Source organism: Lobosporangium transversale, assembly GCF_002105155.1.
Source record: "Lobosporangium transversale strain NRRL 3116 chromosome Unknown BCR41scaffold_11, whole genome shotgun sequence".
Classification (NCBI taxonomy): Eukaryota; Fungi; Mortierellomycota; class Mortierellomycetes; order Mortierellales; family Mortierellaceae; genus Lobosporangium; species Lobosporangium transversale.
In genome coordinates, this window is record NW_019028989.1 from 812,754 (window position 1) to 839,513 (window position 26,760).

General features: G+C 41.6%; 7 protein-coding genes across 7 annotated transcripts; 3 read left to right on the plus strand and 4 right to left on the minus strand.

Annotated features, from left to right (window-relative positions):
* Nucleotides 1-39: 39 nt before the first annotated feature.
* On the minus strand, nt 40-3,112 carry BCR41DRAFT_24677 (hypothetical protein). The gene is made up of 2 exons (XM_022020162.1): nt 3,111-3,112; nt 40-2,935 (listed from the first exon to the last, which is right to left on the minus strand). The coding sequence occupies exon 2, from the start codon at nt 2,718-2,720 to the stop codon at nt 528-530; it is 2,193 nt and encodes a 730-aa protein (XP_021883205.1). The 5' UTR covers nt 2,721-2,935; nt 3,111-3,112; the 3' UTR covers nt 40-527.
* A 1,235-nt stretch (nt 3,113-4,347) lies between these two features.
* Nucleotides 4,348-5,990, minus strand: BCR41DRAFT_420856 (hypothetical protein). Its single transcript, XM_022029953.1, has 4 exons — nt 5,639-5,990; nt 4,983-5,442; nt 4,658-4,810; nt 4,348-4,514 (listed from the first exon to the last, which is right to left on the minus strand). The coding sequence occupies exons 1-4, from the start codon at nt 5,836-5,838 to the stop codon at nt 4,479-4,481; spliced, it is 849 nt and encodes a 282-aa protein (XP_021883206.1). The 5' UTR covers nt 5,839-5,990; the 3' UTR covers nt 4,348-4,478.
* A 4,721-nt stretch (nt 5,991-10,711) lies between these two features.
* BCR41DRAFT_369424 (hypothetical protein) lies at nt 10,712-12,628 on the minus strand (the record flags this gene model as incomplete). Its single annotated transcript, XM_022026456.1, has 1 exon — nt 10,712-12,628. One exon carries the CDS (start codon nt 12,626-12,628, stop codon nt 10,712-10,714), a length of 1,917 nt encoding a protein of 638 aa, XP_021883207.1.
* A 2,928-nt stretch (nt 12,629-15,556) lies between these two features.
* On the plus strand, nt 15,557-17,432 carry BCR41DRAFT_420858 (hypothetical protein; the record flags this gene model as incomplete). The annotated part of the gene is made up of 4 exons (XM_022029954.1): nt 15,557-15,674; nt 15,891-16,033; nt 16,271-17,089; nt 17,223-17,432. 4 exons carry the CDS (start codon nt 15,557-15,559, stop codon nt 17,430-17,432), a joined length of 1,290 nt encoding a protein of 429 aa, XP_021883208.1.
* Nucleotides 17,433-17,828: 396 nt separating this feature from the next.
* BCR41DRAFT_350291 (hypothetical protein) lies at nt 17,829-18,456 on the plus strand. The gene has a single exon (XM_022023646.1). The coding sequence runs from the start codon at nt 17,892-17,894 to the stop codon at nt 18,429-18,431; it is 540 nt and encodes a 179-aa protein (XP_021883209.1). The 5' UTR covers nt 17,829-17,891; the 3' UTR covers nt 18,432-18,456.
* Nucleotides 18,457-19,052: 596 nt separating this feature from the next.
* BCR41DRAFT_334588 (RNase P subunit p30-domain-containing protein) lies at nt 19,053-20,915 on the minus strand. Its single transcript, XM_022021939.1, has 7 exons — nt 20,631-20,915; nt 20,469-20,527; nt 20,232-20,330; nt 19,905-20,118; nt 19,619-19,751; nt 19,372-19,451; nt 19,053-19,249 (listed from the first exon to the last, which is right to left on the minus strand). Exons 1-7 carry the CDS (start codon nt 20,731-20,733, stop codon nt 19,095-19,097), a joined length of 843 nt encoding a protein of 280 aa, XP_021883210.1. The 5' UTR covers nt 20,734-20,915; the 3' UTR covers nt 19,053-19,094.
* A 189-nt stretch (nt 20,916-21,104) lies between these two features.
* Nucleotides 21,105-26,723, plus strand: BCR41DRAFT_320656 (tubulin folding cofactor D C terminal-domain-containing protein). Its single transcript, XM_022021402.1, has 13 exons — nt 21,105-21,659; nt 21,809-22,007; nt 22,112-22,293; nt 22,392-22,495; nt 22,632-23,106; nt 23,253-23,738; nt 23,829-23,929; nt 24,032-24,185; nt 24,318-24,449; nt 24,558-25,062; nt 25,171-25,793; nt 25,991-26,508; nt 26,600-26,723. The coding sequence occupies exons 1-13, from the start codon at nt 21,438-21,440 to the stop codon at nt 26,691-26,693; spliced, it is 3,795 nt and encodes a 1,264-aa protein (XP_021883211.1). The 5' UTR covers nt 21,105-21,437; the 3' UTR covers nt 26,694-26,723.
* Nucleotides 26,724-26,760: the final 37 nt, after the last annotated feature.

A 26,760-nucleotide genomic window follows, 5' to 3' on the forward strand; every position in this document is an offset into this window, starting at 1 on the left:
ATTTGTAATTTTTTTTTTTTTTTTTTTTTTTTTTCACCATTTTCAAATAAAAACAAAGCGTGGCTGTGTGCTGAAAGAAGTAAGCAACAATGATGATAATTAATTTTTATTTATTAAGCAACAATATGTTGAATACTTTTCGGTTTTCTTTTGTACAATCAAATAGACACAGAGTACATGTACATGATATTAGGAGGGGGAGGGGTATACATTCACCCAGTGAGTGACTTTTTCCAAGATCGTTGGAATGAATAAATGTACATTGTACATAGTCCAACCGAACTGAAAAAAGTCAAGTATAAGATATACATGTGAAAAGTGTTACATGTATTGGTTGTTATACAAATGAAGAAGACAGAAAAAAAAAATAAAAAAAAAAAAAAAAAAATTACAAACACTAGAACTACAGATACGTGTGAAGTCAAAGACCAATCAGGCAATATGCCAGAAAGAAAGGGAGAAAGGAAAAAAGGAAAAAGAGAAAGAAAAAGAAGAGATAATAAGAAGAAAAAAAAAAAAAAGATTTCTCATAGACGTCGCGATTGAGATGTGAGAGGAGAGTTCAAGAGTCGCCGTTCTCTGAAATCATAACGATCCTTAAGTCGAGCTTGTCGATCTGCAGCTCGATGACTCGGACTTGGTGGAAGCTGTGCTTCTTCCTCCTCCTCTTGCCCCCCATCATGTTGGTCCGGCGTTGGATCGGATTCTGGGCAACCCCCACTGAGGGACTCACGGTGGATCCGAGCTCTTTTTGAAGATGGACCACTAAGCTGACGTTCTGTCAACTTACCCTTGCCTTTGTAAGGAACGGGCGCAGATGCAACGCTAAAGCTGTCTGATAGAGGAAAGGCATGACTGGCACTGGCACTGCTTCCTTCACCAAAATTTGTGGGTGAATTTGGCGATTCTGGGTCCTGATAGACCTCAAACTTCCACTCTCCTGGCCATTGCTGCCTGTCCTGTTCACTAAGCAGTTGAGTGCTTCCGTGCTTCCAATAAGAAATCCGTCCTGCTAATCGTTGTGCACGCCGGTTAAATGCCACCGAGTTGGGTTGAATCACCGTCTCAGTCACTTTTGCAACAAAGGCTGCTGAAGGTCCACTCCTGCGCTCTGCAGATTCCATAGAGTTAGGATGGTCAGCTGGGAGCTTTTTAGATTCAGTTGCAGTCGTAGAAGAGTTGGGCGCTGTATTCGTGCTCCTGCCAGGGAGTAAAGGCCCAAATAATGTTGATGATGAAGGTATGGAGCTAGAGGCGACGGTTTCTCGGTTTTTAGCATTAGAAGATGATGAGCCGGGTCCAGAAGATGATGAAGCACCGGATAGATCGTTGGGAATCATGACAGAGGCACCACCTTTTTGCTGCGATATAGACTCTACCCATTCAGACATTCCTTTACAACCTGCGACATCTCCAAGTCCCTTGGATCCTTTGACTTGAAGTAAAGATGCAAGGACCGCTGGGTCCGCAAACGTATTCCATCGCCATGGTGAGATGGACCCCAAGGCAAGTCGTTTGGAACGAGTAATTGTCCCTGAACTTGCTGTTAAAGGTCCAGTAGGTGTCGTGCACCCATCCGTTTTGGAATATGAGGAGCGTGTTTGGCGTCGAGAAGGCCCAACATAAAAGGGGTTTGTAGAATCATCGGACATCTTTGGTGTAATGTTTTCCTTCTCCAAGTCAACAGAGCCTTGGATAGACTCGGTTTCAACTGGTTCCTCCTCTGTGAAATCTAGACCAATATGGGATATAGTGCCGTCATCCTGCCAGAAGGTAATAGCGGCATCAGAGTTGGCACTGACACAGTCTTCGAATTCAGGTGCTACAGCAGATGTAGCTGCGCTAGTGCTCGTTGAAGAGCTAGCCGCTGTTATCGCTCCTGCAGTGGATGGACTAGCATTGGCTTGACCTTGCAGGCGACGTGGTGTTCGGATGGCTCGTGGTGACTGTGTCAAAAATAAATTGTTGGCCTCATCGGTCATAAACTGATTTTGCTGCGAACGTGTCTGGCTCCGAGGTGGACTGAGCAAGGTCGAGCGCTGTGAATTAGGTGGTGTTGCCAATTTATTCTTGAAGGATGATCGAGCCTTGACAGGCGTAGTCTGAATCTTATTCGAGCCACCATTTGATGATGGTAGTAGCTGTAATGGCGATGATTGTTGTTGAGTGGATGTCCGAGCAGCGTACCCGTGGGCAGACTCTGAGACAGCTGAGATGGCATCCTCATCTCTGAGATTACTGTTGCTCTTGACGGGGGTTGTTTTGCGCGGAGACAACAAAGTACGGGGAGACTGACGTATCTGCTCGAAGGGCAGACTAAGGCTCATGTGTTCAATTCCTTGATCTGATAGCTTAGCAGAAGGTGTTGATAAATCACGCGCGCCGACACCGCTATCTCTACGGCTACTACTACTGCTACCATTATTAGGGCCAATAATATGGTGTAAAGCCAAGGTATGCATGTCCAAGGATAACATTTCAGACGGTGTTGGGTTGGCGTTAGGTAGGCTTGCCAGTCTATGTGTGTCGGTAAAGTCGGCGTCGATATCGATGTCATCATCATGGCTACGCTTTAACGCTGTCCGTGTGGATAACGTTGGTGAAAGCAAACGGGAACGATGGAGATGTGGCGAGCGAGGTGTACGAGGTGTGAGTGGTGTTTCTGGTACTTCTTTGCTGGCTCTATAGGCCGTGATTGAGTTGGCGCGCTGACGTACCATGACAAGGGAAGGTGTTACAGATAGAAACGTAGAAATAGGATATCGAAATAGAGCAGTGTATAAGGAGCTGTGTGGTTGTTTTGTGTTGACTGGATTGAAAGATATTAGGTGTGCTGTGGTCCAAAAGGGTGCTGCAACAAATAAAAAGGTAAGAGGCTCCAACAAGTAAATGAGGCGATACAACTCGGACTTTGCCAAGTTTATATGTTGGGGTTCTAAATTCAGCAAATAAACAGTTCACAGTTAGCAGCACAATATATCAGTCGTATCTGTGGATGAGAGCTAAAGTTGTTGAGAGGGAGATGCATGCCCCCATGGGGTAAATGATGCTCTTTTGTGATGTCACACTTTTTTTTTCTTGTCACAGGACTTTGTGTCAAATGAACTCACCTCTAAAGTCAGATGTAGTTCACTGACTTGTCTTTTCTCCTTTTTTTGTATTTTTTTTTTTTATTTTTTAATTTTTTCAGGGACAAAATCGGTTATGTTTCTGCCTTCATGTGAATGAGGCGATCGTGGTGACAGAACGACAATGATGAAGGGATGTTTGATCAACAAGATTAAGATGAGCGGGATGATGGAGCCCTTACTTTTTTCGTCTCTGCCGCGTCAATTTTGGCCAAGGACATCGCACGTGATGTTTACATGCCTGTAATTCGACATTAAGAAATACTCCAGAGTTCCCTTCCTTAGTAGAATATATCTGCATAATGATTTGCTAGTGTGAATTAAGGTAGATGGGAAATAGACAGAGGGTCAAGCTTGTCGCTCTTTTTGGTTAGTCCTTTTCAATTATAAGAGTTTTGTTAAGTAAACCATTTATATTTGAAAAGGGGCTAATCCAAAAAGAGCGACAAGGGGAAATAGAGACATAATAGTCACATGATTTGTAAGGACGCGGAGCAGTTTGGTCATATCATAAAGCATACGAGTCCCTTTACTAAGACTATTCCACAGAAATGTAGCCCTCTCTTGACTCCATACCGGCCGAAACTCCTGAAAGATATTTTTACAAGGATTGGGCGTGCTGAGTCGTTTTGAAGTGAACCACGACCTGAGTGACACTTTTCGTGAAATAATGTAAAGCTTTGATGGCAAGGCTGCATGATATCGCAAAAAAAAAAAAAAAGAGGCGGAAAAGCCTAAAGAACGAGAAAAAAAAAGTAGAGAAGGGTCTGAAAAGACGACTCTAATCCTAGAGTTTTAACTGTATATAAACTCGTCCACAAATAATATCGGCTTACGAAAACATTCTACTCCCATAATTAATAAAAGACAATGCAACGATATTTATGCAAAGAGTAAAGCAGATATTGTAAATACAACATTAATGGGCATTCAGTATATAAACTAGATGGGCTTTAAGTGAGCGTTGCTAAACAATGATGAAAGTGCGAATACTTACCACCACATATCATAGTCCAAGCTTCCTAATTCAGTTCAGTCATGCTTCCCATGGTTACAACAATCGTGAATATCATGAGCAGGGCTTTACGAAAGAGAAAGTTACAAATAGGAAGACAGGTTGGTCGATAGACTTCTTTCTATAGATATTGTCATCCTTCTTTCGTTTTAAAAAAACAGCAGACTTCAACATTTGCGATTTAGCACCCATTTTATGTGCTTTCATTTCACACCAGCAATCGTTTTCTTTATATGATATGTCATAGCTATCCTTTATAGACTAATAGGTTTGCATGGTTTCCGATTGTTTTTATTGCTAGTTCAGTGTGTTACTGAGGATGGAGCATTCCTCAATTAGACCTTCTGCTTCTTGGACGAGTCATCTGCGGCCTGTAAATAATATACAAAGTACCAAAAAAAAAAAAAAAAAAAAAAAAAAAGTCAAGAATAAATAACATTAAAAACAAATATTATATCTACGCCAATCATGCCAATCAAGTTAGAAAGACTCCGATCTACTGTGTCCAACTTACTGGTGTAAGACCAAACTTCAATGCACGCTTGCGCTTCTTTTCCTCTTCGGCAGCATCCACGCCAGCGATCACTTTCTTGCCTGTTGCAGAGGCACTGGGAGAAGCCTGGATTCCAAAACGCTCCCGCCGTTTGTTCAACACATCCTCGGGAATCTACGCAATGACATTTTTTTAAGCAATGAATATATTAAAAAATGAGATTATGAACCATAAACGCGTTTTTCTTTCTTCTTATGACTCATTATATTAAAATGTACGAGTGCACAAGATATGACATATTGATTGTTGAAAAAATGAATAAAGTCCTTGAGCAGGCTTTCCTCACCTGAACAGAAACAGCTCCTGGTTTGTTAGGGAGCCCTTTTGAGCCAGGTGTCGCAGCTTTGGTGGAAGTACCAGCGGCTTTGGCCAATGAAGCGGTGGCTGCGGCTGTAACGGGTACACCAAAACGGGCAGCTCTCTCAATAGCTTTATCCTGCTCTGTCAATGGGATGCCGAAGCGAGCTGCCCTGTTCTTGCGTTTCTCCCATTCTGCTTTCAAAGCCTCTTTGTCACCAACATTGCCCTGAAATTCGACTGATTCAGTGGTCGATGGTTTTGAGGCTGAATTAGTGGATGATGGTGCTGGTGTAGTAGCAGCCTTTGTGTTGGCTGAAGTTGATTTATTTGATTCGCTGCTGGGTGAAGCAGCAGGTTTCGTTGAGGGCGCAGGCGCTACAGCTGCTGTGTTTGTTGAGGGCGCTGCTTTGGTTGAGGATACTGGATCTGCGGGAGGAGCCAGATCACTAAATGATACGGATCAGAGAGAGAGAAAAAAAAAAAAAAAAACGATTAATTTGTTGAGCAAGCAACCTATTCTGATATAAGTTCCAGATTGGCGTACAATACGCTGTATTGGAAGGATTCAGCAGGATTGCCTAAATATTTTTGTGGTTGCAAGATCTTTCAAGTTGATTGACTGCCATGTAAATCTAAACATACTCAACATCAAACTTGTTTTCATCCCATTCAAAGCTTTCTCCTGATCCTGTAGGTGGGCCTACTGCTGAAACAACGTCCTCGTCAGCCTTTTGATGCTCTAGAAGACGAGCCACGAGTTCTTCTTTCTTTCCGTTGACGGATAAACCAGCAAGCTGGAGTTGTTCCTTCAGCTCATTAACTTTGAGTTTGCGGGGATCCATTTAATAAAAAATTGGGTTCTTCCTTGATGTACTGTTGCACTATGATGTGCTTTCGAATATGAGCTGATGCAATGTGAAATGTGAGTCAAATATTGTAAATGAACGACTACGGAAAAAAGCAATAAGTGAAATATAAGAAAATTAATTGTGGATCAAGTCTGGATGATCAATCTACTTTGTCTGTAACAGGCATTACACGTCCAAATTTAGTGGCGCAGCTCTTTGATCTTTTTTGGTGTGCCTCTTTGATCCAACATGAAAACCATGTGCTTCTCTAGAAAATGGCATGTAGAGAAGAAATGGCCTGAAAGCATTCGGTCGGCTAAAGAAGACTGGTTCCGACATTCCTACCGGCTTTTTGCTGTACTCCACGTCCAACTTTTGTCCAAGAGACGCCTTGGTATCATATTGGATAAGTAGCAGGCAATTTTCGAATTTTTTTTTTTTTTTTTTTTTTGCTCATACTTTCAAGCAATTGAGCTAATTCAGAAATGTTCAATAGTTGAATATGCATGTTGCGATGGATTTGTCGGAATGGAGGCACTCATTCAGTGACTTTGGGATAAAAAAACATTGAACAAGACTGAAGATGCTATTGAGTGTACATGTTTCAATCTGGTGGCGCACCTGCCAAGGCAAGACTCGAGCTCAAGAGCAAGAACAATAAAAGCTCTGTCTTCTCATTATGAAAGATATAACCATGGTAGTCCCAGAAAGGTTTATTTTGATTCCCAAGATGAACGATATGGTGTTGATGAGTAGTTGTGATAATATAATGAGTAAATAATAAAAAGGCACCAGACTCTTCGCCTGTCTGCCGCGAAGCAGACAGCCCAAGGCGCACCACGTGGAGGTGGGCTAGTTGCGCGCCCCCTGGCCCAGGAACCTAGGGCAGTCTATCAACACGCACCATCGTCGGGTCCAACCCGCCATTCTCAGCCCGCAGCGTCCTGCAGGCCGACGATGGAACTCGTTGGACAAAGGGTAGCACTCTCTACCGTGCTAACACACCGCTTTAGAGACCGTTAGAGAGGGGAAAGAGAGGTCTTTCTATACGTTATCAGGACCTAGTGGCTTCATTTGTCATCAATCTTTGACATCGATTGTGGGATCTTTTTTTTCCGTACGAAAAGCGCTTCGCAATTTGGAGGTTTTTTCATCTTTTCTTTCAAGAAGATGCAGCCCCCTTTCCCTGTAATGCTATTGAATGAAAATGCATTAAATTTCTCTTCATACTGTGAGATATCGAATAAGCATCCATATGGCTATAATCCTGTCTGCTTTTGTTCCTCTCTTGACAATCAAGAAGATCGCCATTCTTTTTAATTTTATTTTATTTGCAGCTAGCTTGGTAAGGCTGAAAGACAATAAAGCGAAGTGCATTTTTGCATTTTCAGGATAGTAGGATTGGCGTTATAAATTTTATTAGATGTTCCACACCATTAAGGCACAGTCGACAGCAATCTGAATGAAAAAAGCAAACCACTGACCTACTTTTCGCTCAGCGCTGGTGGCAAAAAGGACAAAGGCAAAAAGAAGGCAAGGCTCTAAGCTCAGACTGACGTACATAAGCACCTCTTTCTTCTCCTTTTCTCGAGTTCCTCGCCGCATTTTTTACAGGATGGTATTAGTACGAACTAGCTGCTTCTGGTGGTCTGTTCATGATGTTGTTCATGATGTTCCTATGTTATATGGGATGATGCTAAAGCTCAATAGTGCAACCAGTCCTGATGGACTTGCTCTACACCATGGGGTGCCCCAGATCACTTCCACATGGCACGTCCTGAGCTGTCTGCTTAGCTGCAGGCGGGCGAAGGGTCTGGTAGCTCTTTATTGGTATGGTTTATATTCTGTTTTTCATAAAACAATATCATCTCTTCTATTTATGGTTGCTCAATACATTTGTAAGGTATGGTGTCATTATCTACCGTAACTCAATGGAACAAAAGGAATGAAAAGCATGCTCATTACAATTTTTTTTAGTAGATCATCCGCCACCTTATATAAACATTGAGTGAAGAGCACAGTATGCACCATATAGACTCATACATATCACTCTTAGTGTGCTTGTATGTCTATTAAGTTTTCTGTCTGGTTGTATAACACTAGGGACCCCCTACGCCGGAAAAAATACCTCGCATGGTTGGTGCCAGGTCTGAAAACAATAATAATGCACATACCATGCATGAAAGATAGGGTCTTTAATACTATGACTATTGTTATGTTCAACTCATGCGGACTCTCCGGAATCAACTTGCGATCACAACTGCCACTCATGCTCTGTTGCCAAGGTCTTGAAAAGGGATACAAACCCCTTCTTCCTTACTCTCATAATCGCTCACATCCTTTCAATACTTTCTTTCGCCGTAAATGTCCATTACATCTAAATCACGCACAGGCATTTCACCATTCACTTCAACATAGATATATGTATCACCTTGGGTATGATATGTTGGTGTAGTTCCCTCTGGTTTCCACAGGGCCAACAAACTCTATTAGCGGTGGTTACCAACCCAGATATATCAAGGGAACGCAAGAAGACGAGGAAGCAAACGATGTGACAAACCAAGTCTTGCCGAGCTGTACAAGAAAAGATCAAGTTAGTCAAGCTCCATGGCGCGGTAGAATGAATCAACTCAGATTGCCCTCCTTTCAAGTCGAGGCTACGGCGGCGAATATTATCACTGCTATTAGACCAGTCAATAAATAGACAATACAATGGGCTCCCAAGAGGATGCTAGGGTCACGCGAAAGTCTTCATGAGTTTTTTATTTGCACAAATAAAGAAGCCAGGATAGCTCCATGACAGTTTAGTTTTCGGTCATTTATTTCGACATTAAAATGAAATTTCAAGACAATGCCCATGGATTGCTGGATTTTAGCCCATTTATAATGAAGGGAAACTATTAATCAGCTGATGTGCCCGTATTTAGCCTTTGCCATGGTATGCTAATTTCTAGGACATGGTTGACCAATAGGAACGAGCATGTGGAGTATGTATTGATGGGCAATGCGCGTCTTTCTTTAGAAGCATAATGAAATTTTTTTGAGAACTTGGCCATAAAAGATAAACCTGTTATCGTACACCAGATTTATATCGCTTCCAGCACAGGGCCTCCCCTTGCCTCTGGCACTACTGCGCTTGGTTTGTACACTATCGTCCTTACAAATGGGTCTCATTACCGGACGAGACTATTGATCTAACAGCTGTAGACTTGTTCATAAACTTACCATCAGTTGAGGCCATATACTTGTCATCATATACAGTAGAAACACTTATCAATATCCCCTATATGGCTATCATATGTAGCCACTCGCTCATTATCGTCCTTAATCACAATGGCCTCTTTTTACATCTTGGGTTTATTATGCCCCAATTTCACATCCAAAACCTCATCGAATCCCGTCACCGCCATTCGCATCCCTGCATCAAAAAAGAAAAAGTGGAGGAGTAATTGGGCTCACCGTACTGTACCAACCGGGTCTTGCAAAGGCGGATTTAAGCCCTCAAGGAGGTCAGGACTTGGTCATTTGTCACGGAACTTTCCACCTTTGCGAGAAGCTCGGCCTCCCACATGGCACCTCGTTGGCACACGGACCATCCACTAGTGATATCACCTTGAGCTACAAAAACTTTGCAGGGGGGTTTGATTTAGCTCATCAGACCGTGGAGCACTTGACTGGGTAGGAAGGTTTCCTAGGGACTCACCAATGGAAAGGCTTATCCGTAGCTTTAAAAGGAAACCATTGTCTACGGCCCCCTATTGTACACTACAACCTGCACCGCAAAGCTGCGGAGGGAAAAAAAAAAAAAAAAAAAAAAAAAAAAAGATCTATGTTATGTCTATTGACTTCTCTAGGATGGTAATTTCAATAAGAAAGACGTAGATTTGTTGTGCTTCCCATAGGACTTGAGGTTTGCCATAAAGCCGACTTACTGTGGTTACAAGCCTTGGAAGTATTCTGTTCTGTTTGCACCCTAATATCATTTTTCTATCCGGACATAACAGAAAGTGACTAGCCACAAGAGTTTTTTTTTTTTTTTTTTTTTTTTTTTTTCGTGCCTGCTTTAATCAGTGGATCCCAAGTGCGATTGTGCAAATTATAAGAAGTAAGTCGTATTAATCGCACTTGGCCATCTATACCGACTATTTCCAGCCTTCCTTTGTCCAATATAGGCGGGTTTCAGTGAAGTGGCACCTCGCAGTGGATAATCTCCCTCGTAATGCTCTGCTTTAGCTGGAGGACAGACTTCTTGAAGCCATCGATACCAACTTTTCTTGATAATTGGAGTAGAGATGTATGCCTTCTCCGTCGGCCCCACAAGCTGATGGCCAGTATTTAGAGTTGCGGGTTTCTCGGGCCCAAAGTGGCAGGTAAAATGCAGCTTTATTCCTCTAGAGATCATCACGAATCAACCCCGTCTTTGGTAGTGAAACACCTCAATCCATTCCCTGGGCCCTCGACTGACCTAATTGAAGTCTCTGTCCTAAGGGAGAACAACTACCGTCTTTGCATTTTGCAATTATGCTTTACGTAGCTTAGAATTGCAGAAAGCTGTGTACGAATCTTTACCAAACTGATATTGATGCCCCGTCTTATTAAAAATAATGAGCTTTCACCAACACTGGCATGCGAAAAGTGCCTTGCAAGGAGAGGAGGAGCTGGCATCGAATGATTAAAAACCGGCACTGTCATGGCCGCTTGGCTGTTACAAGCAAGCTTTTTATTTAAACCGAGCTATTTCTTTTTTACCTACTCCAGAGCTATTTCAACCATCAAATCAGTCAAGCATCCCAAAAAACGATACAAAATTGGTCAATCAGTCCTGAGTGTGTCTAACGCCCTTATTTAGCGCTTAAGGTACTTTTATTTATTGAGTTATAACCGCGTTTTCCTTGAGTGCTTCTAAAATTGCCAAAGCTGTTTCATCCCCAACTGAGTTGGATCCCAAGTCCAAATTCGTTAAAGTTGCATTGGTCTTGAGCGCTTCTGACAATGCCAGAGCTCCTTCTTTTCCAATTGAGTTGTCCCACAAGTCCAAATTCGTTAAAGTTGCATTAGTCTTGAGCGCTTCTGACAATGCCAGAGCTCCTTCTTTTCCAATTGAATTGTCCCGCAAGTTCAAAGTTGTTAAAGTTGCATTGGTCTTGAGCGCTTCTGACAATGCCAGAGCTCCTTCTTTTCCAATTGAGTTGCGCCCCAAGTTCAAAGTTGTTAAAGTTACATTGGTCTTGAGCGCTTCTGACAATGCCAGAGCTCCTTCTTCTCCAATTGAGTTGTCCCACAAGTCCAAATTCGTTAAAGTTGCATTGGCCTTGAGCGCTTCTGACAATGCCAGAGCTCCTTCTTCTCCAATTGAGTTGCCCCACAAGTTCAAAGTCGTTAAAGTTGCATTGGTCTTGAGCGCTTCCGACAATGCCTGAGCTCCTTCTTTTTCAATTGAGTTGCTCCCCAAGTTCAAATTCGTTAAAGTTGCATTGGTTTTGAGTGCTTCTAACAATGCCAGAGCTGCCAGAGCTCCTTCTTTTCCAATTGAGTTCCACTCCAAGTTCAAAGCCGTCAATGCCGTGCTAGCCTTGAGTGAATTTACGAGTCCTTGTAATCCAATGGCTCCAGCCGATTTAGCGTTCACCTCATAGGTTAGCTTATGAAGGTGTGATGATCTTCTGGGCTGTAAACTGAGAAGCTTTATGAGATCCAGAGATAGAGTAATATGGATTGTTTTCATATTACCGAGCTCTATGATGCGAATAAGTCTTTCATATCGCGCGGATGTTAAAGGTACTTTTATGTCGGTGTTTCCTTGAGTCCGTATAAGCCCAAGTCGAAGATTCGATACATTCGACATCGCCAAAGCATTCTCAAATACTTCAAGATCGATCTCTGTCCAATCCCAACCGAATGTGATATCCAAGTCGTAAATACATCTTGCAGTGGTTAGGGCATCGAAAAACCCTCTAGCTCTGTCTCTGGATGCCAATGTGATAACCACTTTACCAAGATGCGCGTTATATTTACCACTATTCATCTCCACTGCATTTACAAATGCTTTTTGTTCTTTTTCCTCATATATTGAACGACAGTGGGCGAGACAAACCCATTTGGCACGGCCTGTTTCGGTCATGATCCTGTACAAATCCCCAAATTGCTTGTCTTCATCATTAGTTCGAAGGTATGTGCCAACGTTTTGAAAATCAGATCCTTCCAGTCCATCAGAGTCGTCGATTGTAGTAATATTGCTCAAGGTTGAGTCCTCCTTAGAGAGTGCTTCCATATAGTCGATTGAACAATCAATGTCGGCATCTATCAAATCTGGGGATGGTGCCAGAGATGCAGACGAGGACATTCCTAGCTTGAGCCACTGTAAAAGGATGAACATGTGCTTTCCATACTTGCAGAAGAATTCTGTGCCGCTTGGGATCTCATACCCACCATGTTTGATGATATGGAATGGGCTCTGACTATTCTTGCTTATCATTTCAGTGTGGTCTCCACATTCACATAGAAAATGAAGACGGAACTTGTTCTTCAAGACATTCATTTGGTCCCACTTGGTGTGATCGACAGGTATAATGATAAATAGTCGGGGAGTTGAATATCCGTGAAGCTCGATATTCTGGGTGAGAATACCATCAACATGCTGTTGAAGCAAGGCAAGTTTGTCGAGGCTTTGATGCTGCACTTTGTCATCCTTCTCCTTAGCTTCCAATTGCATCCTAGCCATATTATATTGCAGTTTAAGCATCTCAATGTCTTTCTCTTTAGCCTCCAATGTCAGGTTAAGCATTTTATCTTTCAGTTTAAGCAGCTCGCTGTCCTTTTCTTTGGTTTCCAGTAGTAGATTAATCATCTTATCGTCCTTCTCTTTGGCCTCCAAGAGTAAATCCGCAACTTTCTCAAGGTTAGAGTTGACCACCTCGATTTGTGCATTGCCATGGGTAATAAGGAATGAATTGAAAGATTGAATCAAGTCTGATAATGGTAAAAGAGTATCCTGAGAGGCCTGCTTTGCCGACTTTCTCAATGTAGGCAAGTGGATGACGGTGTTATGATTGCTGTTGCTATTGCGGCTGCAGTTGGTATTGATGCTGCTGATATTGCTGGTATTGCTGGTGTTGTTGGTGCTGATGTTGTCGCTGTTGCCTAACTGCGGCGCTTCTGTAATGACATCCAGGATCTTGTAAGGATAGAATGCAATGCATGGAGGCTCTACCCTAATAAAGTAAATCGCGTCAGATTGAATTTTTTTCGTTCGCTTTCCAAAGATAACTGATAGAGCGCACCATAATCAGTTACATACCTGTTCCCATTAGGGTCTATGAGGAATGGGATGGGAAGTTCCTCCAGCTCGAATCGCTGTGCATCTGGAAACATGTCTCGAATGTCTTGCAGACTCACATGGCAGGATGAGTCGGCATTGCTTGCGAAGGTAGAAGCAATCCTGACACAAACTTTTTTAATAATGCCAGCCCTTCGGAATTGTTGGTATTGATGCTCCGTCATGTCGGTAGAAATTCGATGGATGAGGACAGAATGAAAGGTTTCATTTCTCTTTTGTGCACCCTTTTTCTTAAAGCCCTACTGTTACTTTCTAACCACAACAATAAATGACGTGTTCCTTCTCTGGGCAAAATTGGTGAGCCACCTCCTTGTGTGCATTTTGTGGATATCACACCTTTTCCCATTCAGTTGTCGCTTTATCCCTTCGTCCGTAACAAGGGCAAATTTGCCATTATAAATGGGCTTAAAATTCAGCAATCCATTGGCATTGTCTTGAAATTTCATTTTAATGTCGAAATAAATGACCGAAAACTAAATTGTCATGGAGCTATCCTGGCTTCTTTATTTGTGCAAATAAAAAACTCATGAAAACTTTCGCGTGACCCTAGCATCCTCTTGGGAGCCCATTGTATTGTCTATTTATTGACTGGTCTAATAGCAGTGATAATATTCGCCGCCGTAGCCTCGACTTGAAAGGAGGGCAATCTGAGTTGATTCATTCTACCGCGCCATGGAGCTTGACTAACTTGATCTTTTCTTGTACAGCTCGGCAAGACTTGGTTTGTCACATCGTTTGCTTCCTCGTCTTCTTGCGTTCCCTTGATATATCTGGGTTGGTAACCACCGCTAATAGAGTTTGTTGGCCCTGTGGAAACCAGAGGGAACTACACCAACATATCATACCCAAGGTGATACATATATCTATGTTGAAGTGAATGGTGAAATGCCTGTGCGTGATTTAGATGTAATGGACATTTACGGCGAAAGAAAGTATTGAAAGGATGTGAGCGATTATGAGAGTAAGGAAGAAGGGGTTTGTATCCCTTTTCAAGACCTTGGCAACAGAGCATGAGTGGCAGTTGTGATCGCAAGTTGATTCCGGAGAGTCCGCATGAGTTGAACATAACAATAGTCATAGTATTAAAGACCCTATCTTTCATGCATGGTATGTGCATTATTATTGTTTTCAGACCTGGCACCAACCATGCGAGGTATTTTTTCCGGCGTAGGGGGTCCCTAGTGTTATACAACCAGACAGAAAACTTAATAGACATACAAGCACACTAAGAGTGACAAATAATTTTTTTTTTCTACGTGAGTAAACTGGAGGATACTGATCAAACAATCAAACAGCTGACGTGCTTCTTTTTTGTCTGCACATGCCTTCTTGCATCGCGAGTTTTTTTTATTGTTTCGAGAATATTTGGCGGTACATGCATGGAATGGGGCGTGGATTCCTTTTTTGTTCATCAATCACTATCAGTTGTGTGTACACGAACATGCACCAGGCTATTGAATAAATAGCTGAAGCAACTCTTTGGTTTCTGCACACGTAGAATGCATTTTGCATCGCGGCGTTTTTTTTCGTCTTCTAGGCTATTTCATTTTACTCCAAGCAATAAGCGCATGCAACTACATCACTCCTATCTCCGCCATTGATGCCGGGACCTGAGAGCCAACGAATATCTCTGCTATAATGCAATAGTACTTAAGCTGTTGGAGCAAAGAGCGACATCTGAACCCATTCTCTCATACAAAAGACTTTTTTTTTCTTTTGTTGTTAGTTTTGACAAGGGTGTAATCACCTGTTTCAAAACCAGCTCCTACACACCGAGTCAAATCTGTCAATGTATTGTATTATTCATTACCCCTGTTCAAAATTATAAATCTTCTTTTATTCATTAAATTCCTCACAAAGCACAAAGCAAGGGCCAGTGCAAACAAAAGAAACTGAAAAAAAAAAAAAAAAAAAAAAAAAAAAAATTGTGTAACAAAGGATCGACATCGACACTGTATGCTGTATCTGGAGATGATTTTCGAATGCTCACTTTGGTATCTCAATGCTATTGTTTCTGCTATTGACTGGGACAAAACCCCAATCCAAACAAAGGAACTGAATAAAGATTGATGTGGCCTGTGAAGCAAAGGATCGACATCACAACTATATGAGACAATGTTAAAATTCATCATCAATCCAGGATATAAAAAGGGATCATTGTCTTCCTCCTTTCCCGCTCGCTCACTCCAAAGTCCCATTCCTTTTACCACTGCCACTTGTTCCTGTATCTTCTCCTCAATATCCTTTATCTATTCACTTTGGATCTTTAAGCCATAAAAAAGCTCATCCACTTATACATTTGCCGCTCTTTTTTTTATTTTTCATCTCTTTCATCATTTTTTCCTTTTTTCTTTCTCTTTCGCTTAGATATTGACCATGGGGCTGAAGTCCTTCTTCAAACTGGTTGCGGATCGCGGGGTTTTACCTTCGGAAACTGACGTGGGCGGTTTCTTGGCGGCAAATCCTGACCATCCTGCCCATGTAGATCTCTTCGGTACGTTCTATTACGACATTCATCGTAGAGTCGTCCATGCAAATATGAAAAAAAAAATCCATCATTGATGTAGGAATGTCCCTGGCTATCGAGATAAAGGATCTTTTCAAAACGGACAATCTGGCTATACATATTGATGGGAGACCTTGTACTGAGATAGAAAAAGCAAGAGCAGAACGGCAAGCCATAAGACAAAAAAATATGGACGCTTTGGAGAACGATATGAGCACCTTCGAGAGAAATTCCCGGAGTGGGGTATGGACTTGTCCTCAAGTCATGAGGCGCATCCAGAAGGGTCTTTGAGAGTGTCCAGGGAAAGAATCAGCTGTCAACAGACCTTGGCTCTGTCTTCGATGGCTGTCTGTGTGCATATGAAGCGGACCCATGCATAGAGTGCCCTAATGAGAAGAATGATAGGATCGTAATATCCCAAAATTCTGATTTTTTTGCGTACGAACGAGTCTGCATCCTAGTGCGACTCCTTCCACATCGTAGACGGAAGTTTGGGGTTTACGATGTAGACAACATTATCCAAGCACTAAGCCTGTCATCACATGTTTGAGTGTGTACAGGGAACAAAAGGGGTTTTGATACAGGCTCTCTTTTGTGACATTGGAAGTGATCGCATGGTTCATGGATATCGAGACAAAGTATCCTTGCAGTCACAAGGCAAAGATATAACTCAGTTGAAACTCAAAGGAACGATTTCTACCAAAAATCTTGTTCTGAATCTACTTGCCTATGATACAACCCAGACGAAGAGACAGCAGCAGTCTGACGTAGATGAAGAAGACGCCAGCCAAGAACTGGAGCTTTCTCAGGGATTTCTCAACACGACGTGTTCAGAGGCGGCCGGTGAAGACCTAACAGATGAAGACTACGCAAACATAAACTGGAAGAGGAGCTCCAAACTGCTTGAAAACGTTGAGCTCACATTCAACGAACCAGGGCGATGCCCATCCGCAAACACCACAACTATTGTCGGATGTGATCCTGGTATTGTTAACGCCCTTACGTTTTCCTCACTGGACCCTCACAACCCTAACTTGCGGCAAACGGTGAAGGTGAGAAGCAGGTTCTTGTACCTTCCCGTCCTCTGGTTCAATCACCTGTTGAATAAAAGGAAGCGTGAAAAAGGAATGATTGAGGTTGAGAGCGCCATCCCTGTGTTTGGAAGGGATACAGACAGGATCAACGAATTTGGATGTGCTTCAAGAGTTCTACGAATCCAGATGGCATCTGAAAAAAAAATGGGACCTACGAAAGGCTCAACGAGCTACGTTCGACTACGTGGTACAGCGAGTGTTGAAGATGCTTGGGATAAAGGAGTACTTGTCGTCGGCCTAGGGTCCTTTGAAAGTAGTAAAGGAGTTCCCAGCAAGCACACTGCTATAACGAGACATCTTGTCACACAGGTATGGCTTTTTTTAAAAAAGTAAGCAAAGCTGGAAAGCCATAGAATCCTTGCTAATAAACGACTGCCATTTGAAACGCTTAGGTCAAAGCACGAGGACACTTCGCTGTAGGGGCGCACGAATTTTACACCAGCGCCCGACTCTTTGCGATAGCTTTTTAGAGACGGTGTACCCTCGCTCTAAATATTGCCGGGCATGTAAGGTATTCTTCGACCGTGACGCAGTAGGGGCGGAAAACATCGCAAGAATCGGTCTTGCTCAAATTGAGAGGCAAGAGAGGCCTGCAAAGTACAAGCCCACGGAAGAGTCGCCTGCTCCGGCTGCAAAGCGCGCACGACGCTAGACACAAGTATTTGGGTGCCGGCACACCCACAAAAAACTTGTAAGTTCTGTTTATTTTCGTCTCCTGTATCCTCTCTACCTAATTTTTTGCCCCTGAATTTCTGGACTAACTTTAAAAACCGTACAGATCAACAGATAATTGAGTCCAATCTTTGTTGAGACGCGTTTCTAGACTATGTGGCTGAGGCCGAGTTCAAATTCCGATGGCAACTTTAAAAAGGGACGTGTCGATGCTGACTGGTTCGCTTGATATTGGTGAATTGGGTTACTGTACCACTCTGTTTGCTTTCATCATCTCATTTCACCTCCATCTTCATCTGCTCTACTCTTCATCTCTTTCTTTCTTTCTTTCTTTCTTTCTTTCTTTCTTTCTTTCTTTCTCTTTTTTTTTTTTTTTTTTTTTTTTTCTTTCTTTCTTTGCCCATCTTTTCTTGCTGTTTCGTACAACCTCATCTCAGCCATGCCTCGTTCAACTTTTGTCAACCACGACTTTGTCCTCACTGTGCTTGCTATTTACGGTGCAACAGTCGCTTTCACTCGTTGGTTCCCTGAAGCTGACCTTGTTGCAGTCGAGGCCCATCCTTCGACCTATGTCAAGACTTTTGAGGCTGCGTCTCAGTCCCAATTGACACTTTATGCCGCCCATCTTGCTATCGATATCATCCGTGTCTTATCTCTTGCTGTCCTCGAGTCTGCCGCCTTTTCGTTTGCGTTCATCGATGATGTCTTTGAGCCCTTCTCGTATGCGTTCATCCTCTTCTCTATGGTCATAGTAACTAAGGATATCTTGATGCTTGGATGCCTCCACGCCTTCCCTGCATCCAACGACCTTGCCGCTGCCAAAGTTGCAGAGTTGATGCCTCTCTCTGCGACGGTGGAGTACGGTCTTTTGCTTTGCGGAGCCTTGTCCTTGGCCAAGGGACTTTACCAGTGGACTTATGCCATTGGACGTGACAAGCGTCAGGTCATTGACAAGGAGGAAATCAAGAAGACTCAGTAAAAAAAAAAAAAAAAAAAAAAGAAAACAGTTATCACGGGCAAAGGCGATCGGATGGAGTATATAACGACAACCAAAAGATACTAAAGAGAGGAGATCTACCAACTGACAGAAGGCAGATGGAATTGATCCCTGTTCCTGCATGTTTATTCTATTGACTTTTTTTTTTTTCCGTTCTTTCCTTGTTTTTTGATTTTTGATTTTTTTGTTTAGATTTTTCTGTTTTTGTCACCCCTAAAAGAGATCGAAGCCACCATCATCTATTACTCACCTTAGTTCCCAGTTGGGATTGCAATGCACCGCACTCTTTTTTTTTTTTTTTTTTTTTTTGTCTTACTTTTGTCTTACCTGTGTTGATCGACCCATGTAGTTTCTTAATCCTTTTTTAGCAAACTGCACTTTTACACACTGTACATCATTAAAGTCCATATCCACACGAAAATTACAAAAAAAAATTTAGAATGTGTATAAATAATGTATAATGTTTGTAATATATATAAATATTTATTGATGTTTTGTGAAACAACGCCCCATCCTCAAGAGACATGCATTTCAAACCACGAGGAACACAAGGAACACAAGCACTATACTTTTTTTTTTTTTTTTTTTTTTTTTTTTTTTTTCCCTTCCTTTAGTTGATTAATGCTTTATTTCCCAATATGAACCTCAGGAGGAAGAGGATTCTTTACTTTTTTTCTTTTGAGCCGTGTCTTTAGAGACTTGGATTTTGCGCTTATTTCCCAACTTCCACGTCTCAGTCTCTGTCAACGAGGACACTGGGGCTACAGAGATGACAGCGCGCGTAGTATTCCGACGCGTTTCTATACCAGTATAAAAAAGGTTAGCACTCTAACGTTGGACAAAGGATAGCCGCTAATATAAAACAAAAAAAAAAAAAAAAAAAAAAAAAAAACACTCCGGCGATACGATGACATGTGCTTACCTGCATGCATTGCAACTGCGCGGCAATGTGAACTCAGACAGTCTTTTGCTGTAGCTTGGTTTAGACCCAGTAATGTACCACTGGTATTTGAAAATCAATAAACATTGCAAAAAAAAAAAAAAAAAAAAAAAAAAAAAAGAGAGAGAGAGAGAGAAGAGGGCCTTCAGCGTTAATGAAAACGAATGATCAGACTTTTGACTGAGAGATGAATTCTCGTTATGCATAGAGGAAAACCCTGGCTCCTTACAAATTCACGATATCGTATGGTCCACGCAATTCCATAGCTCTCATTGCTTGCGAGCTTAATATGATATTTTTGCCTCTTGTTACTCGAATCAAACTTTGTGCATTGCTGATTAAATTCCTTCTCGCGCTTGCATCTAACCGTTAAAAAAAAAAAAAAAAAAAAAAAAAAAGTGTTTGTCAATGTTGGACTACAGATAGAGCAAAAAAAAAAAAAAAAAAAAAAAAGAAAGAAAGAAAAAGAAAATTGGAACATATTCACTTTTTGTTCCTTTAGTATTATTATTTACCTCTGATGGCAGCGCTATAACAGAGCTCGAAATAGATACCTCGTTCGATAGCCAATCCAACTGTAGAATGCTTAAGATAAAAGGGCAACCTTGCAGACATATCCAACGAGATAATATCGACTTCAAATGTCCCACACGCTGCCTGAAAAAGCTTTTCATTAGTGGGCTGCACTGCAATGATGTCGTATGATGATATAGTGGGGTTACCGGTATTCTAGTGGTCATTCAGTAATAAGACGTGTCCAAGATGAGAAAAGCTTTCATTTTCTTTATTTTTTCTTTTCTTTTTTTTTTTTTGAGCTAAAATATCTTTAAAGATACTCTTACCAGACCATAATTTTGTGAGACATCGTCAACTACCAATGTCAGCCTCGAATATTGCTTAAGATTGATTCCTGGAAGGTTGAGTTTTGTAATTGGGTTGATCTACAAAAGACCAGTTATTATCGTTTTCAGATAAGAAAGAGAGGGTAAGAACAAGTCAAACAACCCCATTCGACTTTCTTTATACGAGCCCATATACTAGAGTTTGCTGATTGCACAAAATGCGTTGATCATACGTACATGATTGTTGCCTATTTTGCCTGTGACTTCGTGATTATAAGCTACGGCTTGATATCCTACTGTCGGGAGAGAGCTGTTCGTGAGCCATTGTGAGATTATAATGTACTTCTGGTATTCCAGCTCCTCATGGATTCTGTCCTAGATAAACTAATCGACACCTACAATGATTCAATAGCTCCACTCTCTTCCTTGTTTCGAGCTGTTCCTGTGCAGCTTGGGCTGATCCGGGTGTGGCAGAGACCGGTAAATTGAGATCATAAAACATTGTAATTATTAAATTCCTCCTTTCTGATGTTATTGGTCCTTCTGTACAATACTTGATACTATTGAGTTATAGTGTGAGCCCTCTTTTGTCTTTTCTTTTTTTGTTGTTGTTGTTGTTGTTGCTCCTATGCAGGTTTGATAGTTTGTTTGAAGTAAGCACATGCAGCCATGTATTAACCCTCCATTGCAATCTGCTACGCATTTATTTATTTTCGCTTTGGGCTTTATGGGACTGTGAACTTGGACATGCCTTAAAATGGACACATGAGAAAGTTGCTCCGTCGTAAAGTGCTGCGTACATTTTTCGCGTGCTCTCAAAGAAAATCAGACGCGCTTATTTGCAAGCATTCACATCATTTTTTTTTGTGTTCCCATCATCTCAATTGTAGTAGGCATTCATCCGACTTAACACCTTTCATCCACTACTTTTCTAGACTTGCTTTTCGTCTGTATAAAAGGCTTACAGCTCTTCCTCTTTTTTTCTTCAGTTTTCTTTTCGGGTCGTCCCTTTTATCAACTCTTACTCTTTCCTCGACCCTTCTTACCCATACACCTCTATACTTCACATTCCTCAGACAAAAATATACACAAAACAAACAACAATCTGTAGTCGGCGGCTATCATCCAGTTTGCTTTATACTACTTTTCACTGCAAGGTCAATCTTCATCTCTCTTTCTTTCGAACCCTCTTTCGTTACTCCAGCCATGTCAGAAGAACAACCCTTTGATATTGAGGCAATCCCTGATCAGGCTCAGGAAGAGGACCTCTACAATGTCTATAACCCGATCGAGAAGACTGCTTCACACTTCCTCCATGCGCCTCAGGTCCTGTCTGATCTTAGGACCATGGCCTCATTCCCCTTTGTGGGGCCATGTGAGCTAGACCTCCGCCAGCGTTGGACACTCAAGCTGAATCTCTCAACCTTGGTAATGATATGCTCTAATTCTATTGGTCCCCACCTTCTGTTGCTGTTTTCTCACGATCCTTTCAACTTGACTGACTTGATTGATCCAATATCTATACTCACAAAAAAAAAACCATCAATTCTCACCCTCTCATTCTGGATTTTTGATAGATTGGTAAATACCAATACCAATCTTATCTCCTTGATCCATGTCTTGAGGAGATGGTTTCGATCCTTATTACACCAATTCGCAAGGTAGTGCAAGACATCACCATTGGGGACCTTAAGGGCCAGCCAATTAACGAACATGGCCTTGATGCCTTTTACATGCTATACTTTATCAGCAAGACAAGAGGATACAAGACTGTCGGTAAATAATTCTGTCCAGAATCCTTTAAAGAAAAAGCGGAGGGCAATGTAAAAAAAAAAAAACGCTAATTGTATTTATTTAATACTTCTGTCATATTGCTACAGTAAAATTCCTTCCTCATGAAGTGGCTGATATCGAGCCTGCATTCGAGTTTCTGAAAACGTTGGAAAATAGCCGGGTTCCATGGGAAACAGGCTATGTGCTCCTTATCTGGCTATCGCTTATGTGTATGATCCCCTTTGACCTAAAGACCATTGATAGCCAAGTCGAAAAAACAAGCGAAAGAGTAAGACCGACTAAATAGTCTTTTGAAATTTACTCTATTACGTTGAATAATGGTAACAATAATAACCACTGTAAATATATGCGTGTGTGTGTTTATAGATTCCCCTTGTGGACCAAATGATTGAAACTGCAAAATCGTTTTTGAATAAAGCTGGCAAAGACAGAGATGGCGCATCTCTTTTCTTGGCTCGTCTTTTGACAAGGTACGAACCATTTCTTTAATTAAATTAATCAACGTAAAAAAAAAAGATCCCTGGTGGTAATAATTTTAGCACCCTTTTTTCCATGCTCTCTCTTTCAAACTGGCTGCCCTTTATAAACGTTTCCCTCAAATTCTAGGAAGGACACATGCGGTGTATATCTTCCTGAATTTGTAGAATGGTCGAAAACCACTCTTGGATCAAACCCTGTCGTTTTTCAGGCCATTGGAATCATGGGAACACTCTGCTGGATCTTCAAACTGGGCCAACGTGAAGTTCTTTTGCCCATCGCAGAGGGCTTAGAGGCCCTGTTAACCTACATTGAGTCTCGAGACGCGTTCATGTCCAACTCCATGTTGAAAAAGCTAGTCGTGAAGCTATCCCAGAGAGTGGGACTCTGCCTATTAAAACCCCGTGTCGCTGCTTGGAGGTACCAACGCGGCAGCCGCTCCTTGGCGAGCAATTTGATGATAAACTCGAATTCAAGTGAAGGCATCAATGCAAACAAGATTTCAACCGCTATTGCGGAGGAAACGGAAGATGATGAGGACTTTGATGTCCCTGAAGCAATTGAGAATGTTGTCGAGCGTCTGATGAACGGTCTCCGTGACAGAGTAAGTGCTTTTTTTTTTTTTTTTTTTTTTTTTTTTAAAAAAAAAAAAAAAAAAAAGCTTAAGCATGCTGTACATTACTCCTAACTGTAATTGGGACACCTTATCTTTAACAAAAAAAACAAAAAAAAAAAAAAAAAAAAAAAAAGGACACGATCGTGCGCTGGTCAGCTGCCAAGGGTATGGGAAGGATCAGCAATAGATTACCCAAGGACATGGCAGATGATGTAGTTGGCAGTATCCTTGAACTCTTTTCAGAGGACGTCTTTCAACTTCCCAATGGTGAGCCAGATGTTTCCTCAGTCTCGGAGCACACATGGCATGGTGCTTGTCTCGCTGTCGCAGAGCTCTCACGTCGTGGACTCTTGTTACCTCATCGTCTGAAGGAGCTCATTCCTTGGATCATTCTGGCACTCAAGTTCGATGTCAAGCGTGGAGCTCACTCGGTTGGAGGCAATGTCCGTGATTCGGCCTGCTATGTCTGTTGGTCCTTCGCACGTGCTTACACGCCTGAGATCCTTGAGGAACACGTCAGGAAATTGTCCAATACCTTAATTGCAGTGTCTGTCTTTGATCGCGATATTAACATTCGACGAGCCAGTAGTGCGGCATTCCAGGAGAATGTTGGTCGTATGGTATGCTTTTTTTTTTTTTTTTTTTTCTTTTGAAAGAAAACAATCCTTTACATCCAAGCATTCATTCGTTTTTCTTTTATACGTATGTAGGGTATTTTCCCACATGGAATTGAGATTGTCACAATTGCTGATTATTTCTCTCTCGGCAATATCACTAATTCGTTTTTGAACATTGCGCCCACCATTGCTGAGTAAGCCCATTCTCCTTATAGTGGATTGTTCCTTTGAGAGGATTCCCACTGACCAAGCTAAACTAACTGCTATCGATTTTATTTTTTAAAAATAATAAATAGATTTGTCGAGTATCGACGCTACCTCTCTCAACATCTGCTGGAGTTTGTCATCCCACATTGGGACATTGCTGTCCGAGAAATAGCAGCAGATGCCATGGCCAAGATTGCTGTCCTTGATTTGGATTATGCATGCAGTGATATTATCCCCACTCTTGTAAGTCTAATATGCATTCATCATAAATTGGATATAAACTACAAAGGGGGGTTTTTTTTTTTTTATTTCATCCCTTTCAACTTTGTATTTTATAAACAATATTTTACTCATTTTTTTTTCCTTCATTTACAGACAAAAATGACTTCCAGTCTGGATCCTGCTATTCGACACGGTAGCTTGATCACTCTTGGTAAGACATGCAAGGCTGTCAAAGAGAAATGTGGGCAGGAATTTGAACAAAAAGTCTCCAAAGAGACTTTGGAGGTAATAATATGTCATTACACATACACTCTCCTTTGTTTCTATTATTTTCAGACTCTTGACAAGCATTGTAAAGCTCAGTCTGTTGAATGTTATTTATTTTCATTTTAGAGTATCTCCAAGGTGGTACCAACTGTCCCCGAGTTCGCACTCACAGGCTTTGGAAGCGAACACGTCCGTCAGGCATTATGTATTCACATCACCTGCCTTTCAGAGGCAGGTTGGCCTATCTCAGATAATGCTGTACTCGAGTCATGGAAGAATATCATCTACACAACTCTGGAACGAACTGAAGAACCTCTTCAGAGAATGGCTGCAGACACATTCAGGGCTGCGGTTGCTCAATATGGGATCACCAACTCTGAATTATTTGATCAGTACGTCCCCAAGGTCCTTCCAGGGCTTGCTAGCGATCGCTTTGCTCAAAGCGGCTTTGCGTTGGCCTTGGGCGAAATCGATTATGCACAAAAGGATTATTCCCCTTGGATCGCCAAGATCATTGATGTCTTGGCAAAGACTGCAGTCGCTACCAATGTGACCACTGCAGAGGCCCGCCGCAATTCTATCAATTCTGTGACAAATATCATCAAAGTCCTAGATAGAAAATACCGTCAAGGTAAAATAGGATCGATAACAGTCAAAAAAAAAAAAAAAAAAAAAAAGAATTACATGACCTAACCTTTCTTTTTTATTCTTCCTTTCATTTCCTCCTTTTTGCGCTTAGTGGTATCGGCGGAGCTCTCGAGGACCATCTTGAATTTGTATTTTGAAGTTTTCAATGATTACAGTATTGACCATCGTGGAGACGTTGGATCCTGGATCCGAGAGGCTAGTATGCAAGGGCTCAAGGTCATGTTCCCTTTGGTAGCTCGTCTGGACTATGAGGCAACTCATGCTCAAAATGCTCAGGACACTCAGCGGTATCTATCGGATGAGGACCACGCAGTGATTTTGGCAAAGTTGCTACAACAATGTGTTGAGAAAATTGATCGAATCCGTGCCAGTGCTGCAGATGCGATGGTGGCAATACTTTATGCAGAGACTGAGTGGCCCACAGTGACGGACACAACAACCACAACAACTTCTGAAGAGACAGCTACTGCTGCCGCTACTGTCACTACCACTGACACCACTAAGACAGACAAGATGGAAAAGGATCCTGTTTATCTTCTTCGAGCATCCCATCGTCCTCAATTGACAGAAGTGATTCGAAAGAATGATGATATGAACTGGTTACAGGCTTCCGAAGTCTATCCACGTGTTGTTCAGCTCCTGAACTTGCCAGAGTATCGGCTAGATCTTTTGACCGGGTTTGTCATCAGTGCTGGAGGTCTTACAGAATCCTTGGTAAGAATTTATTATTATTATTATTATTATTATTATTATTATTATTATTATTATTATTATTATTATTATTGGAAATGTAAAAATGTTTTTTTTTTTTTTTTTTTTTTTTTTTTTTTCATTCCAAAGTTTTATCCGCGATATGAAACAGACCTAATAGCTCATTTCTAAATGTACCCTACTATTAACGTCTAATTTAGGTTCGCCATTCGAGTGCATGTTTGATAGAGTTTATCTCCAACGTTCCAATTACCAAAAAGGATTTGGAAGCAGAAGGGGGAGATGATGACAATCCAAGGCTGACATTAGTAGAGTTTGGAGAGGAGATTATGAACATTGTTGCAAAGTATGAGGGACAGGATCGAGTGATCGTTCCCCTGTTGGAAGTCTTGGATATGCTGTTCGAATCAGGATGTATGTTGATGATGGAAGGCGAATATGATTTTGCACCCATGGTTCGTTTTGTCCGCCGACAGACGATCAAATGCAAAGACACCCGAAAGCTATCGGCCTGTATTCGAACCTATTGTGGATTATGTGCACTCGGCGGCAAGATCAAGAATGCTATCCTGTTGGAGCTTCTTCGTCTTTTGGTCCATCCGTTCCCAAAGATCAGAAGAGCTACAGCTGATTCGATGTATCTGATGTTGAATAGCTCTGTCGAGGATCCTACCCCCGAAAGTGAGAAAGTCGCTGAAATCTTGGTGAATTCGGATTGGTAAGCTTTTTTTTTTTTTTTTTTGTTTTTTCTTTGGATTCTTTCCGCGTTAGATTAACAATGGACATTTTATCCCATTCTTTAAAAATAGGAATCAATCTGTTGCACAGTTGACACCATTGAGAGATCAACTCTACCCACTTCTCAACTTGGAAAAGCCAAAGCCAACCCCTGCCGCAAAATAAATACATAAATAAATAACAAATATACAGAAGTAAAAAATAAAAATAAAAAAAAAAAGCTTACATCCTA

Bases quoted from the DNA above. Each gene is read 5' to 3' on its own strand.
- BCR41DRAFT_334588 (XM_022021939.1), bottom strand. From the start codon at position 20,733: ATGTTTTATGATCTCAATTTACCGGTCTCTGCCACACCCGGATCAGCC. The intron at 20,528-20,630 runs GTAGGTGTCGAT...CTCTCCCGACAG, and splicing joins AGTGGAGCTATTGAATCATT to TAGGATATCAAGCCGTAGCT. The intron at 19,452-19,618 runs GTAAGGAGCCAG...TTCAAATACCAG, and splicing joins CCATACGATATCGTGAATTT to TGGTACATTACTGGGTCTAA.
- BCR41DRAFT_24677 (XM_022020162.1), bottom strand. From the start codon at position 2,720: ATGGTACGTCAGCGCGCCAACTCAATCACGGCCTATAGAGCCAGCAAA.
- BCR41DRAFT_420856 (XM_022029953.1), bottom strand. From the start codon at position 5,838: ATGGATCCCCGCAAACTCAAAGTTAATGAGCTGAAGGAACAACTCCAG. The intron at 4,811-4,982 runs GTGAGGAAAGCC...GTCATTGCGTAG, and splicing joins CAGGAGCTGTTTCTGTTCAG to ATTCCCGAGGATGTGTTGAA. The intron at 4,515-4,657 runs GTAAGTTGGACA...TATTATTTACAG, and splicing joins TGAAGTTTGGTCTTACACCA to GCCGCAGATGACTCGTCCAA.
- BCR41DRAFT_320656 (XM_022021402.1), top strand. From the start codon at position 21,438: ATGTCAGAAGAACAACCCTTTGATATTGAGGCAATCCCTGATCAGGCT. The intron at 22,008-22,111 runs GTAAATAATTCT...ATATTGCTACAG, and splicing joins AAGAGGATACAAGACTGTCG to TAAAATTCCTTCCTCATGAA. The intron at 25,063-25,170 runs GTAAAATAGGAT...TTTTGCGCTTAG, and splicing joins AGATAGAAAATACCGTCAAG to TGGTATCGGCGGAGCTCTCG.
- BCR41DRAFT_350291 (XM_022023646.1), top strand. From the start codon at position 17,892: ATGCCTCGTTCAACTTTTGTCAACCACGACTTTGTCCTCACTGTGCTT.